The sequence below is a fragment of the Drosophila hydei genome, unplaced genomic scaffold (assembly GCF_003285905.1).
Source record: "Drosophila hydei strain 15085-1641.00,03,60 unplaced genomic scaffold, DhydRS2 tig00000315-arrow-arrow-pilon, whole genome shotgun sequence".
Lineage (NCBI taxonomy): Eukaryota > Metazoa > Arthropoda > Insecta > Diptera > Drosophilidae > Drosophila > Drosophila hydei.
In genome coordinates this window covers 970,990-986,226 of record NW_022045707.1, presented here as the reverse complement: position 1 = coordinate 986,226, position 15,237 = coordinate 970,990, and the positions used below count along the sequence as shown (strand labels likewise).

The following is a 15,237-nucleotide window of genomic DNA, read 5'->3' as shown; positions in this document are numbered from 1 at the left end:
TGTTGGTTTTTCATATGCCCTATAAATATTTGCAAGTGTCGCAAACGTCAGATGGAGTTCATATAACCTCATTGCAGGTGAATTTGCTTATAACCCGGCAGAAGTTCAGTGTTGAAAAGATTAACATTTTTTTATTTAATCAGGATACACGCTCAGTCAAATTGCAGATAGCAAATAAATTGATTGATGGAATGCAATACAAAAATTCCAAGAAATGCTAACTAAATAATAAAATAATAAAAAATAATAATGAATATTTCAATTTCAATTAAGTGATGTAAATGTCGGCAAGACTTGTTGCGGGCTGAGTTGCTGTTAAATTTTTTAAAGATAGAGCAACACTGAAAGTTGTTTGTCATAAAAGGCTACAAAAATGCGAAAGTACCAGCAATTGGCGCTCTTGCTAATATCCTGCTTGAGTGTGGGCGTTCTGATGATGTACAAGAGCGAAAACAATCGCTTGAAATATGTGTTAAAGTATGTCAACTTCTTTGGACGAAACGATGCGGCCGTGCTGCGTCGCATACAGAACAGCACAAGTGCCGAGGATGAGGAACTTCAATCTAAATGGGCGTTCACTAAGCCGCTACCCGTTTGGCAGATGATTGGCGACTCCTTCTATGCGTACTCGTCATTCTGGTATAGTAATCTACAATATAAGTCATATAGTATTTATATTTAAATTCTTTTTTGTTGTGCTTGTATAGGAAACAAAAGGAGCTGGCTGTCGGTGGCGAGGCGCACGTCATTGTCGTTGGTAAAAGGGGGGCCGTCGTGGACTTTCGCTGCAGCATAGATGTGGGCGGCCGCAGTGTTCAGGGAAAATTTCGCTTTCAACGTGATGCTGCGGAGGGCGTGGTCGATGACAAGACCAGCACATTTACAAATTACAATTTCTTTTGTCAAGTCAGTCGCAATTTCGGAAAGCCAAAGTATGTGTCCTTTAGTGATACAACGTCGCCAATCAAGAGGCAGGTGAAGCTGCATCTGCGGCACTTGAAGGCGGCAAAGACAGCTACCAAGGCAACAACGGCAGCAGGACCAACACTCACCGAAATTCCTGTTCGATTTCCTGCTACAATTTGTGTTGATTTGGTTAGCTTTGATGTTGGTTCGAGATTTGCACGCAATGTGGATGCTATGCTGCAATTCTTTCTCTTCCATCAAGCTCTGGGCGTTGAACACTTTCTAATCTATAACTACGATGAGCTACCGGAGCAAGTTCTACATCTGTTGGAGCGCACCAAAATTCATCTATATGGCTTGCCCTTTAATTTCCCATTTCTACAAACGAATGGCACAACTACTCGCATCCGCCAGTTGCTGCAAACGGATTGTTTGCTGCGCAATGTGAACTATGCTAGCTTTGCGCTGCTGCTCACTCCGAATGAACTGGTGTATCCAAATGCACGCTTTGCGGGCAACGTGGCCAAGAACTCACTGCAGCAGCAACTGCGGGCCTATAAAAGCGAAATAGTTCGCTTTGAGCTGTCCACCTTTGCCGTCTGCTTCGATGAGCATAAAAAGTTGCTGATAGACAACGTGCAATACGACCCAGAATTGAAATCCAAAGTGCTACTGTATCGCTTGGAGTTGCCGGCAGCGCAACTATTGCTGCCCACTGCGAAAAGCTTTGAGCTGCCATTATCCAGTGGCTTTGCTCATCGCTATGTGGAGTGCCAACAGGTGGGCGCAGATGGCCTACATGATTGGCGTACTGGCGTGAGGGAGGAGCTAATGGAACATATCAATCAGCTACGCAATGAAGTCGATTTACTCATTTAGTCTAGTCTAACATTAGTTAACTAAGCTAGTTAAATTAAGCTAAAAATATTGATTTATAATTCGACTGCCATTATGCCAAAAGCGTTAGACTTTGACAATTTTTCATTTAATTTAAAAATGTTTATAATAGACAATTTTTCAAGCAATACAATTGGACAAGTTTTAAATATCTAAGAACATTTTCGGAAAGGTCAATTGAGAAAAACCCCAAGAATGGCCACATAGTAAGAGTGGAAATGTCTAATAGGATAAAAGTATTACCAATTATAATTTTAAAAAGACCAATTAGACAACAATTAGTAACGTGCAATAAAACACATCCAATTGGTTTCATATATAATTAATTTGTGAAACTTTCTATTCGAACATTATAAAACATCTTTTAGATAGCAAAAAAAGTAAAATATTCTAGTTAAACTTTCTGCTGGACACTTGCAAAATCGCAATTTAAACTTTGGCCTATTATACAACTGCCTAATAGCACAAAGCAGATGACACATGCTTCACTAAACACGTTTCAATTTTATATATTATATATATGTATATAATAATAGACACAAATTGTAAGACATCGATTGGGCAATACAATATACTTTTAGTTTTGTTTTGTTTTTCTGTGAATGTTTGTAGTTGTATTTGAATGCGCCATATCCAATTATTATTATTTATTATTATTAAAAATTTGCTGTTTCAATTTTATTTTAGGCGTTGCATTAGCGCAGCATTCCTGAGGCCAGCCTTCTCGATGGTGGAGTTATCATCGCTAAGCTCCCGTGTAGGAAATGAAGAGACCAAAACAAAGTTACTATTCGAGTACTGCGGACGAGCACTGAAAAAAAAAATAGAGAAGCAGTTAAGCCAACGTGTTCTAAAACTAACTTTGAATCTGAATTACTTTTGTATAAAACGACGTATGTCGGAAACAGTGTGCGTCAAATTGAATTGAGCTGCCAGTCTGGAGCCGTCTGCCAAGCGTATTTGGAGTGTTGTTGAAGGAGCTTCGGCATTCAAATTGATTGCATCTCGTGCAGTTGCCTCATGATTGGCCACATCAGCAGGTGATGCTGCAGCGGCAGCGGTATCAGCAACTGGTGTTCGATTGGTCACAATGTTGGCCACTGGACTGCCAAGTTTTTGGCCGGAACCTTTGAAAGTTTGTGGCGCGGCTTGACGTTTAAAATCCTCCTGCCTGTGGTCCTCTACATCAACATTAACCATGCGACCCATTTCCAGCAGCTCTTGAGGAATTTCACTAGAAAAGAATTGCTCGAGATGTAGAGATAGTATTTTATAATTTCAAAGCCAAAAGCTTACCCCCTCATCACGGTCTCCAGGAACTCTTTGTTTTGTGGATCATCGTAATGACGCAGCTCTCCACCATCAATAGAGAAGCCTTGACTCCATAGCTTAAGCACCACAACTGGCTTGTTTTCCGTTGATTGAGCTGCTCGATTGGTGCCCACTGCTGTGTGATCGCTGTCTGTCATGCCCAAGCGCATACCCTGCCCCCAAACACTGCCGCCGCCTACATTTGCCGAGGCGCTGGTCGACGGCCCTACGCCCACTTCTGCTATGTTTTGCTCCTGTGCTGAACGCATCATATCGGTCAACTTTTCACGAAAGTTCTTGCGTTTGGCTGGTCCCAAAACTTGCTGCCCAGAGCGATCAGAGCCTCCGGCATAGAAGGCCTGATGCTCATCATCGCTAGATGGTTGCTTCGACATGTCGCTGAGCGTAGCAAATCTGAAATAAATTTACAAATAATATTTGCTTTAAATAATTAAACTCTCTTTACTTACTTTGGTTTAGTAGTTGCAGCCTTTGGCGGACCAGTTGCTGAAGAAACTGATGGAGCTGGGACGCTTTTTGCTGCTGGGGCTGCAGCTGCGGTAACGTTGGCGCTAGCGCCGACGCTTGCAGAGGTCGTAGTTGTTACCGGCGCCGTTGTTGGATTATTCGACTGACTCACTACAGCCGGAGTGGCTGGTAAATCGGTCTGTGTGCTCCAGTAGTTGCCCAGCGCTTGCTGCCCATTCGCGTATGATATAAAAACAGATCAATTTGTACCTTTCTTTGTTAAATAGTTGCAGTGCAAAAATTTACCTCAATGTCCCAGTCGCAGCTGGATAAGTAGAAACGGGCAACGTTTTCATCCGTACCAGTGATTTCAATGAATTGTGCAGTTAGATCGCCGCGAGCGGCCATTTTTTTTACAATATATTTCCCTAGTTTTTTCCTGTCTAACACAAAATAAATTAAAAAGTGCCTTGTGAACGATAATGATAGACAAAAATTCAGTGTGACACTAAAGTTTATTATTGGCAATGGTGTGACCCTATCGATTTCTGATAAATATGCCAAAAATACCAAACAGGGTTGCTTCCTATCGATATTTTTTCTGCAGCTATCGAACATAATTTGGTGGCAACGCTGTTTGGCGGACAATTCGAATAAATAAAACACAATTTTTTTATTTTTCTTTTGGGTTTAACATTTACATTTTATTAAATAGCAACTAAATAACAATATAACTAATCTAAAGTGGAGTATCCATAGCATAACATCACCCACCGTTTTTAGCGTATTAAAAGTACAAAAGTACATGCTTTTATTTAGTTCGATTTTGACTCCTGAAAATATAAATTGATGCACACAATAAATAAAAACAAACAATTAAATACAATAGTTTACAAAGTTGATCAGCATTAAGTCAGTTATGTGAATATATCCATGGGCATATTTAAATATACTTAAACTAGGAAATTAGTAGAAAGCAAGCCCAACAAGTTAGAAATTAATACTACTCCAAATATGTTCCAAAAATATATTTAATAATTATATTAAATATATTTTAATAATATATAATTTGTATATATATTAAAATCTGTCCACTGGCCGATGAAGGTGCAACACGATTTTTAAGTCCGCCATTTGATGGGTATATAAAAGTTCTAACGCAACAGCTTGCCCTAGAATATTTGGGATATGATTTATGAATTGTAATTTGAATTGGAAATATGATGGGAGTTTGTAGTTGTTGTTTTTGTTGTTGTTGTAGTGCAATGTGTTCGTTGTGCATGATGTACATGTAAAATGAAAGACATTAATAGGTGTCCAAGAAAATGACATTTTCTTAATAAACATGTACCTTTCTTACCTGCAGATAATAGTTGGTCAAAAAGGTGAGACCAATGCCCAAGCCGAGTGCGAAAACATGCGTCAAATAGAAGTTGGGCAGAGGTCGACGTTTGCGCAATAGGAATGAGAGCAGTGAAGCCTTGCGATCCGAATAAGGTGGATAACGAGCGCTATAAAGACGATATGTATATATATGTATATAGGAGTAAATAGTTATACTAACGATGCCATCTTTTCGCCCAGCAGGGCCAGATTCTTGCCCAGGCAGGACTTCTTATGTGTGAAAGTATCAAAGCCATATTTGCCATGATAGCTGCCCATGCCGCTCATGCCGACGCCGCCAAAAGGCAGCGTATCAACTGTGAATGAAAATTTAGTGCATAAGTCACAAGTAATCTTACAGGTATTTTATTAGCAATGTACGAGGATGGTTTAAAAAGTTTATAAGAATAATTTCGATTCAATGTTGATTTTTTCTAACTCGAAAGTTTCTTAAACCAACCTCGCAATTAAATTAGTGTTAGATCAGATATATATTGCGCACATATATAAATATATACACATATATATATATATATATACGTAGATACATTTTATTCAGTTTTATTTTCACACCAAGCACCAATCGTTAATTAAAGTAAATTTTTAAAATATATACATAAAAAACCAATTCCGATAAGCTAAATTTGTTAATAACCAATATGCAGTAGATATTTTGTGCTGTACTTAGGTGTTGTGTGTGGCAGGGTATTTGTGTCTCGGTTTTGATTTGAGCCAAAATAATTTATACATCAAAATTACAAAAAAAAAAAAACAGATTTTTTGCTGCAAAATTTTGGGAATTTGAAAACAAAGTGCATAAACAAATTGAAAAATATAAAAAAAAAGAAAACACTATAAAGCTACATCTACTATATATATATATATACCTCCGACATGCATTATAGTTTCGTTGCTGCAGAATCCGCCGCTTGTTGTATTCTTCTTGAACTCTTTGATTAACTTTTGTGAGTTTGAGAAAACGTATAGCACCAAAGGTTTCTCTCTATGCCAAAAAGTTCAAAAACAATTAAACATAAATAGTGCTAGAGATATTAGGATATGTAGAGTCAAAAGTACTAGCAAAATTAATCGAACAAATATACGGGAAATAGTCTAAATTATGAACTTGATGAATTACATTGAATTGAATGACAAAAATGTGTTTAGAGTTTAAAGAAAAAATTAAAGGCATTTCGATACCTTTCAAATACATAAAAGCTGTTTTCCAAATATTTTAATTTAGCAATATACATATATAAATTGATCAGCATCAGATATTGGTTCATTTTTGGATGCGGAGCCAGCAGGAGCGAGAACGGAGTGGTTCGTTTGAGCGTTCATTTGAGAGAGTGAATTTACAATGAGTAAGGTATCGAGCACATTATTGGAACAAGGCTGCCAGATTATACGTTTGCCTATTTCAATTTTAACTGTCATTTAAATAAAAGTTTACAGAATTGGAATCCGAATTGCGTTTAGCTTCAAAGATTTACGCTTCTTCAACTTTTCTCAATTTAAAAAAAAATGCATAACTAATAATAACATAAATATAAAATTTATGTAAGAAAATAAAATAATAAATGAAAATAATAAAAACAAATAATTAAATTATATTAAAAAAATAATCGAAATATATAAGAGTTTTTTCTTTTTACTTCAGTGATCTATCAGTGATATATACAATTTATGTTTGCTATAGGGAAAATATAGGGAACACACAACGCTAAGAATCATTAAAAAAATTTATAAAATTTAAGATTTATACTAAAATAATTTTTAAAACAAAGAACCGTCACCAGATTTTTTGATGAACTATTTACAATAAACAAAAAAGGCATTAAAGGGGCGACAGAGTCAAGGACGAGGCGCAACCATAACCTTAATAAACAATTGTTGATAGCAGAGGAAACGGTACTAGCGCTTAGTTGGAAAGTAGAGTTAAGTTAGGGCTCATAGCGTCGCAATATATATATTTATATACATATATATAGTATTAATATATATATGCAAAACCGAAGCCATAAAATTGAATTTCGCTATTGCGTCCATGTTGGATCTTGGATCGTGGATCTTACCGGCATAATGCATGATCGTATCGTTAACGCACATTCCGCCCGATTGTGTGCCATTGACAAATAGATCGAGCACCTCATTTTCCGATGTGAAAATGTACATGACAAGCGGATTTTCCCTAATTGTTTTTGTGTTTTTTTTTTAATTGATTGAACAGATTTATAGAAATAATATTATATAAAAAATCGGAACCAATCAAAATTCATGTGTGACAAATGCAAAGAACAGATGATAAAATGATATTCACATTTACATCGACGCACTGACTGCCTTACCTGGCATTGATGAACTTAATTGCATCGTAGGCATTCTCTACAGTAAAGATGGGCAAGATGGGACCAAATATTTCCTCCTCCATAACGGGATCATTGGGCTTAACATCAACTAGAATTGTTGGCTCTATAAAACGTTCGCTGGCATCGAATTTGCCGCCAACTGCAATGCGTCCGGCCTTCATCAAACCCAACAGACGTCTGCAATAAAGGGAACTCCAAAGTTAACTCTCTCTATAGAATATGTACAATATGTTTCAATTTACTGAAAATTGTTTTGATTGATGACGCGACTCAGATCGGGACTGCTCTGTATATTGTCGCCGTACCACTCCTTGAGCACCTCCTTGGCTTCCACAATGAATTTTTGTTCCATTTCCTTGGAGCAGAGTATATAATCGGGCGCGATGCATGTTTGTCCACAATTGATGAGCTTGCCCCATAAGATACGCTTCACAGCAGTGCGCAGCTCAACCGACTTGTCTATATAGCAGGGACTGCAAAATGCAAATTTGAGTTCGTTAATAATCTTTTAACTAAATAGAATTATAGATAACTAACTAACCTCTTGCCACCCAGCTCCAAGGTGGTTGGTGTTAAATGCTTATTTGCAGCTGCGTGCACAATTTTGCCTACGCGCGTGCTGCCCGTATAAAAAATATAATCGAAACGTTGATTTAAAAGCTCAGCAGTCTCAGTCGGTCCACCACACACGACGGGATAGCAATCCTATAAAGAAATGGTAAAACAGAAATTAAATGATTTATATAATTGAATATCTTAAAAACTCCTAACTAGTCTCTAAATATTAGCTCTTCTTCTTGGTTAGGGATTCGAACCCATAGATGGCCAGTCCATGTTTAGTCGGATCAGATTCACAGATTCGCTATTCATAGACCTGCACAACTTCATTTCATTATACTCCCGGTTTTACGCACATTATCCAAATATTTGGGCAGAGTTTCTGCTATGAACTTAGCACAATTTCCCGCTATTTCACTTGGCTTAAGGATCACACAGTTGCCAGCTGCAATGGCAGCTGCGACGGGCACCAACAGCAGCTGCAGCGGATAGTTCCAGGCGCCAATCACAAGCACAACTCCAAACGGATCGTTGAAGATCTGCACATCATCCAGCATATTGACAAATGATTTCGATGGCTAGAAAATGAAAAACAGTTCAATAAAACTTTCTCATTTAGCTTATTCTAGTATAATTATAAACATTTTTAAAAATATTTTTTTAATAAAATAATTTTTTTTTATAAAATTTTTTTTTTAATAAAATATTTTTATATGAAATATTTTTCTTTTATTAACTATAATTAATGTTTTGATTTTTAAATTAATATTCTTTGTCTGTAATTTTTATTTTTGTTTTTTAATATTTATTTTTTATTTTAATGAGTTTTATTATTATAAAATATTTTTTTATTGGCAAATACGCACCTTCTCTGGCTTAACCCAATCGTCCAGGTGATAAAGTATGTGTTTGATGTCGTTCTTCATGAATTCCGTCTCGACGATCAAACTTTCCTGTTTGGGTCGTCGCAGATCCGCCTCCAGGGCGCTGATAATCTCATTCTCATGCTCCTCATAGCAGCGCAGCAAGTTTTCCAATTGTTTGCGTCTAATTTAGGGTAGATTAATTGATAAGATGTTAGTTATACGAGTGACAAACAAAGCGGGTATGACGGATTAGCCGATACCCTATTGATAAGCGAATAACTAAATATATAACAAAAATCTAATTGGAATTTCTTTTCTGATGGGGTATGCTCGACTAGTAGATAAAATGATCAAATTTCTCTTTGAATAAAGTTTAAGTTTTCTTTAAATATGCTTAAGCTGACACTCAAATGTGCAAAGTATAAATTAAAGGGTATTCAATGACATACAACAACTTTTAAGCTTGTTCATCATAGCATTTATCTACATAAAACAAATATTAAGTTTTATTCGATATTTATGCTTTTTACAATGTCAATTATTACAGGGTATATCAAACTAGTTTCACTGCGTATATCATTAGGTATAAATCTCGTTATTGTCAAGTTCATGCAATAAATAAAGCATTTTAATTGGCCCTTTTTATAGCTACATAGTTTACAGGGTATCAAGATTATTATTTACAGAACTCGTTTGCTGAAAGTTGTTCCCAGCACTAATTATATGGAATTAGCAAAACTAATAAAAACTCGTGCGCTCTTTGATCTATAATATCGTAAAACCTATGATCAATTAAACCTACAAAGCAGCACCTACAATAGCCATAGCTACGACAACAACAATAACATTTCAAGTACTGCCAATCAATGTGCTCAAGGTCAATGCTAAAACTCAATAATCTCCGTATTTTGTTCATAAATTTATGCAGTTTTTCTTTTTTGTTGCGTTAACAAAATGATTCGACAACTTGTATATGACGCAACTAAAAACAATATCAGCTGCTAGCTGACCAATATACGAATTTACATATATATGTATATATATATATATATATATATATATATATATGTGCCTATATCTAAGTATCTAGTTAGAACTGTTGAACTGGTTGGCCTGCGGCTGCATTAGTTGTTAATCTAAAAAAGAATTTAGAGGCTAGCCACATATCTTTTTATCATATTATCATATATCTAGCCGAGGTTGGTCTAAACAGTTGCCAAACACCAGGAAGACGTTAGCAATTAAAGCCAATATATATAATTGAGCATAACGAATGCTTGGGGCCTGTAATAATTGCCTTTTGCTTACTCATACATTAATATTTTCAGTTAAGCCACGCCCCTAATTTATAGTTTTATTTCCGCAGATTTCAAGCTCGGAAACTGTGGAACTACCAATTTGTTAAAATATAGATTTCTGGAGTACGTTTGGGCTACTAGCTTAACTAAGGTGAACCACATTAGAGCTGAAGACATTCATAATGAAAAGGCATCAGTAGAAACTGAAGAAGACAGGAGAGTCATACACGGAGATTTAAGCCTAGCAAAAGTTCTCTATATTCTTGACCCTCCTTCTAGGCCCACGCATATAGTATAAATTATTTAATAATTATAATACGCCTAGATATTACCTACACTAGCATCTTCACTTATTCTACAACAAAATCAGCTTGATCAGCCTGATCAGCTTTGACATATACATGTCAAACAGAATATATACATATGTAAATTTATATTATATATATACGATTAACTGAATGCCAAATCAGGGTCAAGTTCAGTTGCAATTGTATCTGCACTTGTACAAGTTCCGAAGTTCCATTCGATTTTAGCAAATAATAGTAATATATATGTATATGTATATAATATATATAATATATATAGCTATATATATATATATATATATATATATATATATGTGGCTGTGCATATCAATGAAGCAATTATAAAGCCATGATGTGGCACAAACTCTGATATTCACTATACTAAATACCTGGCCAATGCTTTAAAATAAATTCATATACAAAAAGATATCTATATATATACATATATATATGTATTTAAGCTTAGATATTTCTATGCAGAAGTAGAAGAGGCAAGATTGGAAAAAAAACAAAGCCAAACGCAGAATTCTCGGACACGTTTCCTCAGCGTTTGTTTGAACAAGAAAAAGATCATGAAATTAAATGGCTATCGACCTTGACGAGGGGGGCCACAGACGTATATGCGAACGTCCGCACTTCCGTTTCACACTTTGCGCTTAAAAAAAACAATTATATACTATATGCTATATATGGAGACATCATTTTTTGTTTATTAACATATTAAAAATGTATATATGTCTATAGATAACGCTACTAAATGCTAGACCTATTAGGCTAGTCATATAAGCTCTAAATTTGTGGTTCAATGCATGCCAAGTGCTGAAATAAAAAGGCAACAAAAGAGAGTGGATCAAAGATCGTCCCCTGCTTAACATTGCGCTGTAATTTTATGTAAATAAAGGTAAAAGCCCTCACCGTATGTACTAAAAATAAAAATATGGCAAAGTTCAGAATGTGGACAATATGCTTAGAAAAGCATACTGAATGTATAATTACTCTGCAAGTTCGGCAGATGTAGCCATTGATGGGATATATACATACATATGTACCTATTGATAAGGTACTAAATATGGGTATATGTGCCTACCGATGATGTGCTAAATTTGGATATAAACATATGTACTTATTGTTGATATACTAAACACAACTATATATATATGTACGTATTTAACTATGGGTACATAATACACATATTAAATACACGTAACTCTATGTACCTATTAAATTTCACTATGTAAAGGAAAATAATGATTGGAAAACCATTTAAATACCCTGAAATTTTTAGTTTATTTGAATTTGTATTTAGTCAAAGAAGAAAGGAATCAGTTTAAATATGTAGGATATGCTTAAAGTGAGACGAAGCTATTGCAGCTGTGTCTTCATTAATACTCTAAACAGCTCCCACAATCTATTCGATAAGAAACATATCCCAACTCCTTAGTAACTGCAAATTATCGATAGCACACACCAATTGCTTAACGTCGATAAGTAGTTATATTTCAACACCAAATTATTTAGCACATCTCAATTTTTGGCGAATAATTCACACAACTGGCTTAATAGCAATAAAAACTCTTATCTAACAACTTTTTAGCACATCGACATTTTAGTTAATTGCTAAACGCGAACAGTTTTAATGAAATATTACTTACGAAATGCTAGAGGATATTGCCTAATCGATCGCTATTTACTTTCTAGTTGTACATGTACACAAATCTCTAGACTATTAGTTGTGCTATATAAATAGTTATCTACACTTCTTATCAGAGCAGGAGCTTCAGACATCAAACAAACACAAAGTTCAAGTAAACGAGTTCAAAAGCTCATTTCTTTGTACTGTGATCCCACAATGAACTAATAATACAGTCCATAGCAACAATCTGTATGCGTGTGTGCATTTGCGTGTTCGCTTGTTAATCTCAACTGCACACATACATACAAACTTACACACATAAAGTTGTATGTAGTAATCATTATTATTGTGTTATTTCTTTTTTCTGTTAAAGACGCCGCCAAAAGCAGCTGCTGTCGTTGTATTTTACATTACATGAGCAGCATAACGCTAAAGCTGATGACCTGTTTAACTATATGTACTAACTAAAAACCGTTGCTTGTTTTTTGGGCTTTGATTACAGTTACTTACCGAAAGCTTACGTTCCTTGTCTTGCCACTGGCGAATGCGAGGCGAGCGCGTTGTAATATCTGCTCGTTGTCCATCGCAATAATTGTTGTTGTTGTTGTTGTAGTGGTGGTGGTGGTTTTTCACATTCGCAATGATCAGGTCGTGCAACAGACACACACATGCACGCACACAAGCACGAATATGCACGTATATAGGAAGATAACGAAAACGAAATTGAAAACGAAAAATAAACGAAAAAAATCAAATAAAATCAAACGAAAGAAGGCTTAATGTATGTTACGTGCGCAAATGTACGTTAATAATTGTTGTTGTTGTTGTTATTATTATTATTATTATTATTGCTCTCCTTGTTGCTTGGGATTGTTTTTGTTATTGTTGTTTTAGTGCTCGCATTAAATTGCATGCGGCATCTCCTACATTAAGTAACTTTTGTTTATTTGCAACTCGGCAACACTCACATCATCGAAATTTGCCATTATATCAGCCTGTGAAAGAGCGTTAGCGGGAGAGGTAGGGGGCGCGGCGTTGTTTTCGCTTTCTGTTGTTTCTGCTTCTGCGGAATAAAAGAAACACACACACGCATGTACACAGACAAGAATTAGAAAAACTTTGTTTACACTTCGTTCCACTGGAGCTGACTTGCACATTCACTTTTACATATTTATATTACTTTTTACTATGTTGCTGAAAGGAGACAGAAAGTCAGCAGCTGTGGCAATGGGGCGTTAAAACAAGCAATTAATTGACAAACAAAACTATATATATGTAAGTAACCACGCACACAGATAACGCACACACCGGAAAAAAGCACAACCGACGACGTTGGCGACGACGAGAAGATTGAAATTGAAATGGCGAGCAGTTGACTAAGCGACAGCCGCTGTGCGAGCTGAGAGCTGCGGGCTGCTTTTAATTGTATTCAGTTCTTAAACCCGTTTCGAAAATCAAACACCGCATGCTAAACTAGCTTAACACAAAATGTTAACAAAACACGAATCGGACACTGCTGAGTGAACGCCAAAACAGCTGTTTGAAATGAACGCACGCAAGCGATGGTATCGAATACGATTGTTGCGTGCCAAAATGCGATAATTGACATGAGCTTGTTATCGATAAACGGAAAACTGTTTAAATTTCATGCGTAGACGAAAAAAAACGTTACTTTGCTTATACCAAATTAACGCTGAAAATTATTTGTTATATCACAAAAAAATAACTTTTACCTCAGCACGACAAGTGTACCAGCATGAATACCGTGTACTACTGAAACCAAATATACAATCACAACCTGTTGTATATTAAGCTTATCAGTTTTCTCATTAGTATATATGTATATTTGCTAACCGATACCAGCGTCTAATCAGTTGAAATTCTATATTTATATGAGCAAATGCTTTAAAGCGATTAGCCACTTGGCATTCGAACACTTGTTATATGTTAATGGACCTCCATCCAAGGCGTACGGCGATTGTAAGTGAAATACACAATCAGCATGATGTGACAAATCCAGCTGCATTAACATTGAACTTTACTTACCAATATTAATGATAGTCGTGCCATCGTCTGCATTTAACATACAAGAAAAATGATTTTTATTAAAAATTTTATTTATATATTAAATTTTACGAATTTCTTGAATTATTTAAATACTTACCAAGTGTTGAGGTTTTCACATAGATTTCTGGAATTGTTTCTTTTTGATTGGAATCCATTTTAACATTTACTTGAATATATAGAATTTTTTTTAAATAATTTGTGTTTTATTGTGAGTTTTTTTAACTTAATTTTTTTTTTGTTACTAATATTTTAAATATATATTTCGCAATTTACCTGTCAAAACAAATGCATTCAACATAATTTTTTTTTATTATTTTTATATTCACCTTTAAATTAGTTGTAACGTTTCAGTGAACTAAACTCAACCAGAACTGACATTCTGGCCACCTTGGCAAAGACTTTAACGGTACATTAGCAGATGTTTATAATTCTCTCTGCATTATTTATTGCATAATTGTCTTTTGCGACTCTTCTTCTTCTTGTTTTTGTGCAAAGAACAATTAACACATTTAATTAATTGAATTTATCGCAGTTCGATCCGTGGGCCAAAACCTCCACAAATGAAACTTGGACAAATGCACTTGACCTTATATGGGCTAAGTTAGCACCCCATCGTAAACAGTTTCATTGTCACAGCCCATTTTAACGTATGCCTATTGCATCAGAGACAGGTGTGCGTATGCATATACATATTGGCGAGGGTAGTTTGAAAAGTATTCTTATTCACAAATTTCATTTTTGTTCAATACTATTTTTATGCTTCTAAATTTAACATAGTTTATTATAAATTTATGCACAGGTGGCTTGAAAAGTTTTTCAAATTGAAATAAATTAATTAATTTTTTTATGATAATAAACGAGGGTGGGCTAAACAAGTATTATGTTTACATATGCTAATATTTTATTTTGCTATTATATTATAGACTTTCACGCTTGAAAACTTTTCAAACTACCCTCATAAGACACACACTATTATTAATAAATGCCAGTCTCCTTATAAATTTCAATAGAAATTTTCGTTTTTCTTTTATCGACTGTAACTCTGCCATGTTCTACGACGTTTCAAGCTACTCTCGCCTATAAATTTGGTATGCATAGATATGCGTTACACGTCGCTGTTCCACTCATTCCCAATCCCACATTGTGGGTCGTCGACACTGGATCACGTTTACATCG

The 15,237-nt window shown here is 35.4% G+C and overlaps 3 protein-coding genes across 11 annotated transcripts; 1 reads left to right on the top strand and 2 right to left on the bottom strand.

Annotated features, from left to right (window-relative positions):
• Positions 1–243: 243 nt before the first annotated feature.
• LOC111599947 lies at positions 244–1,798 on the top strand. Its single transcript, XM_023315799.2, has 2 exons — positions 244–639; positions 708–1,798. Exons 1-2 carry the CDS (start codon positions 374–376, stop codon positions 1,783–1,785), a joined length of 1,344 nt encoding a protein of 447 aa, XP_023171567.1. The 5' UTR covers positions 244–373; the 3' UTR covers positions 1,786–1,798.
• On the bottom strand, positions 1,784–4,097 carry LOC111599948 (NSFL1 cofactor p47). The gene is made up of 5 exons (XM_023315800.2): positions 3,889–4,097; positions 3,585–3,811; positions 3,100–3,528; positions 2,681–3,037; positions 1,784–2,614 (listed from the first exon to the last, which is right to left on the bottom strand). Exons 1-5 carry the CDS (start codon positions 3,988–3,990, stop codon positions 2,482–2,484), a joined length of 1,248 nt encoding a protein of 415 aa, XP_023171568.2. The 5' UTR covers positions 3,991–4,097; the 3' UTR covers positions 1,784–2,481.
• A 172-nt stretch (positions 4,098–4,269) lies between these two features.
• LOC111599921 (aldehyde dehydrogenase family 3 member B1) lies at positions 4,270–14,223 on the bottom strand. Of its 9 annotated transcripts, none has more exons than XM_023315757.2 (13): positions 14,159–14,223; positions 14,041–14,067; positions 12,963–13,057; positions 12,505–12,563; positions 8,759–8,939; positions 8,249–8,470; positions 7,876–8,039; positions 7,577–7,807; positions 7,314–7,511; positions 5,853–5,968; positions 5,147–5,282; positions 4,934–5,093; positions 4,270–4,415 (listed from the first exon to the last, which is right to left on the bottom strand). In XM_023315757.2, exons 1-13 carry the CDS (start codon positions 14,214–14,216, stop codon positions 4,398–4,400), a joined length of 1,665 nt encoding a protein of 554 aa, XP_023171525.2. In that variant the 5' UTR covers positions 14,217–14,223; the 3' UTR covers positions 4,270–4,397. The 9 variants fall into 9 exon arrangements, with proteins under 9 accessions (XP_023171525.2, XP_023171528.2, XP_023171527.2 ...); XM_023315760.2 differs by having other exon boundaries at positions 4,943–5,093; positions 14,159–14,222; XM_023315759.2 differs by lacking the exon at positions 4,270–4,415 and adding an exon at positions 4,655–4,754 and having other exon boundaries at positions 4,943–5,093; positions 14,159–14,221.
• Between the last annotated feature and the right edge of the window lie 1,014 nt (positions 14,224–15,237).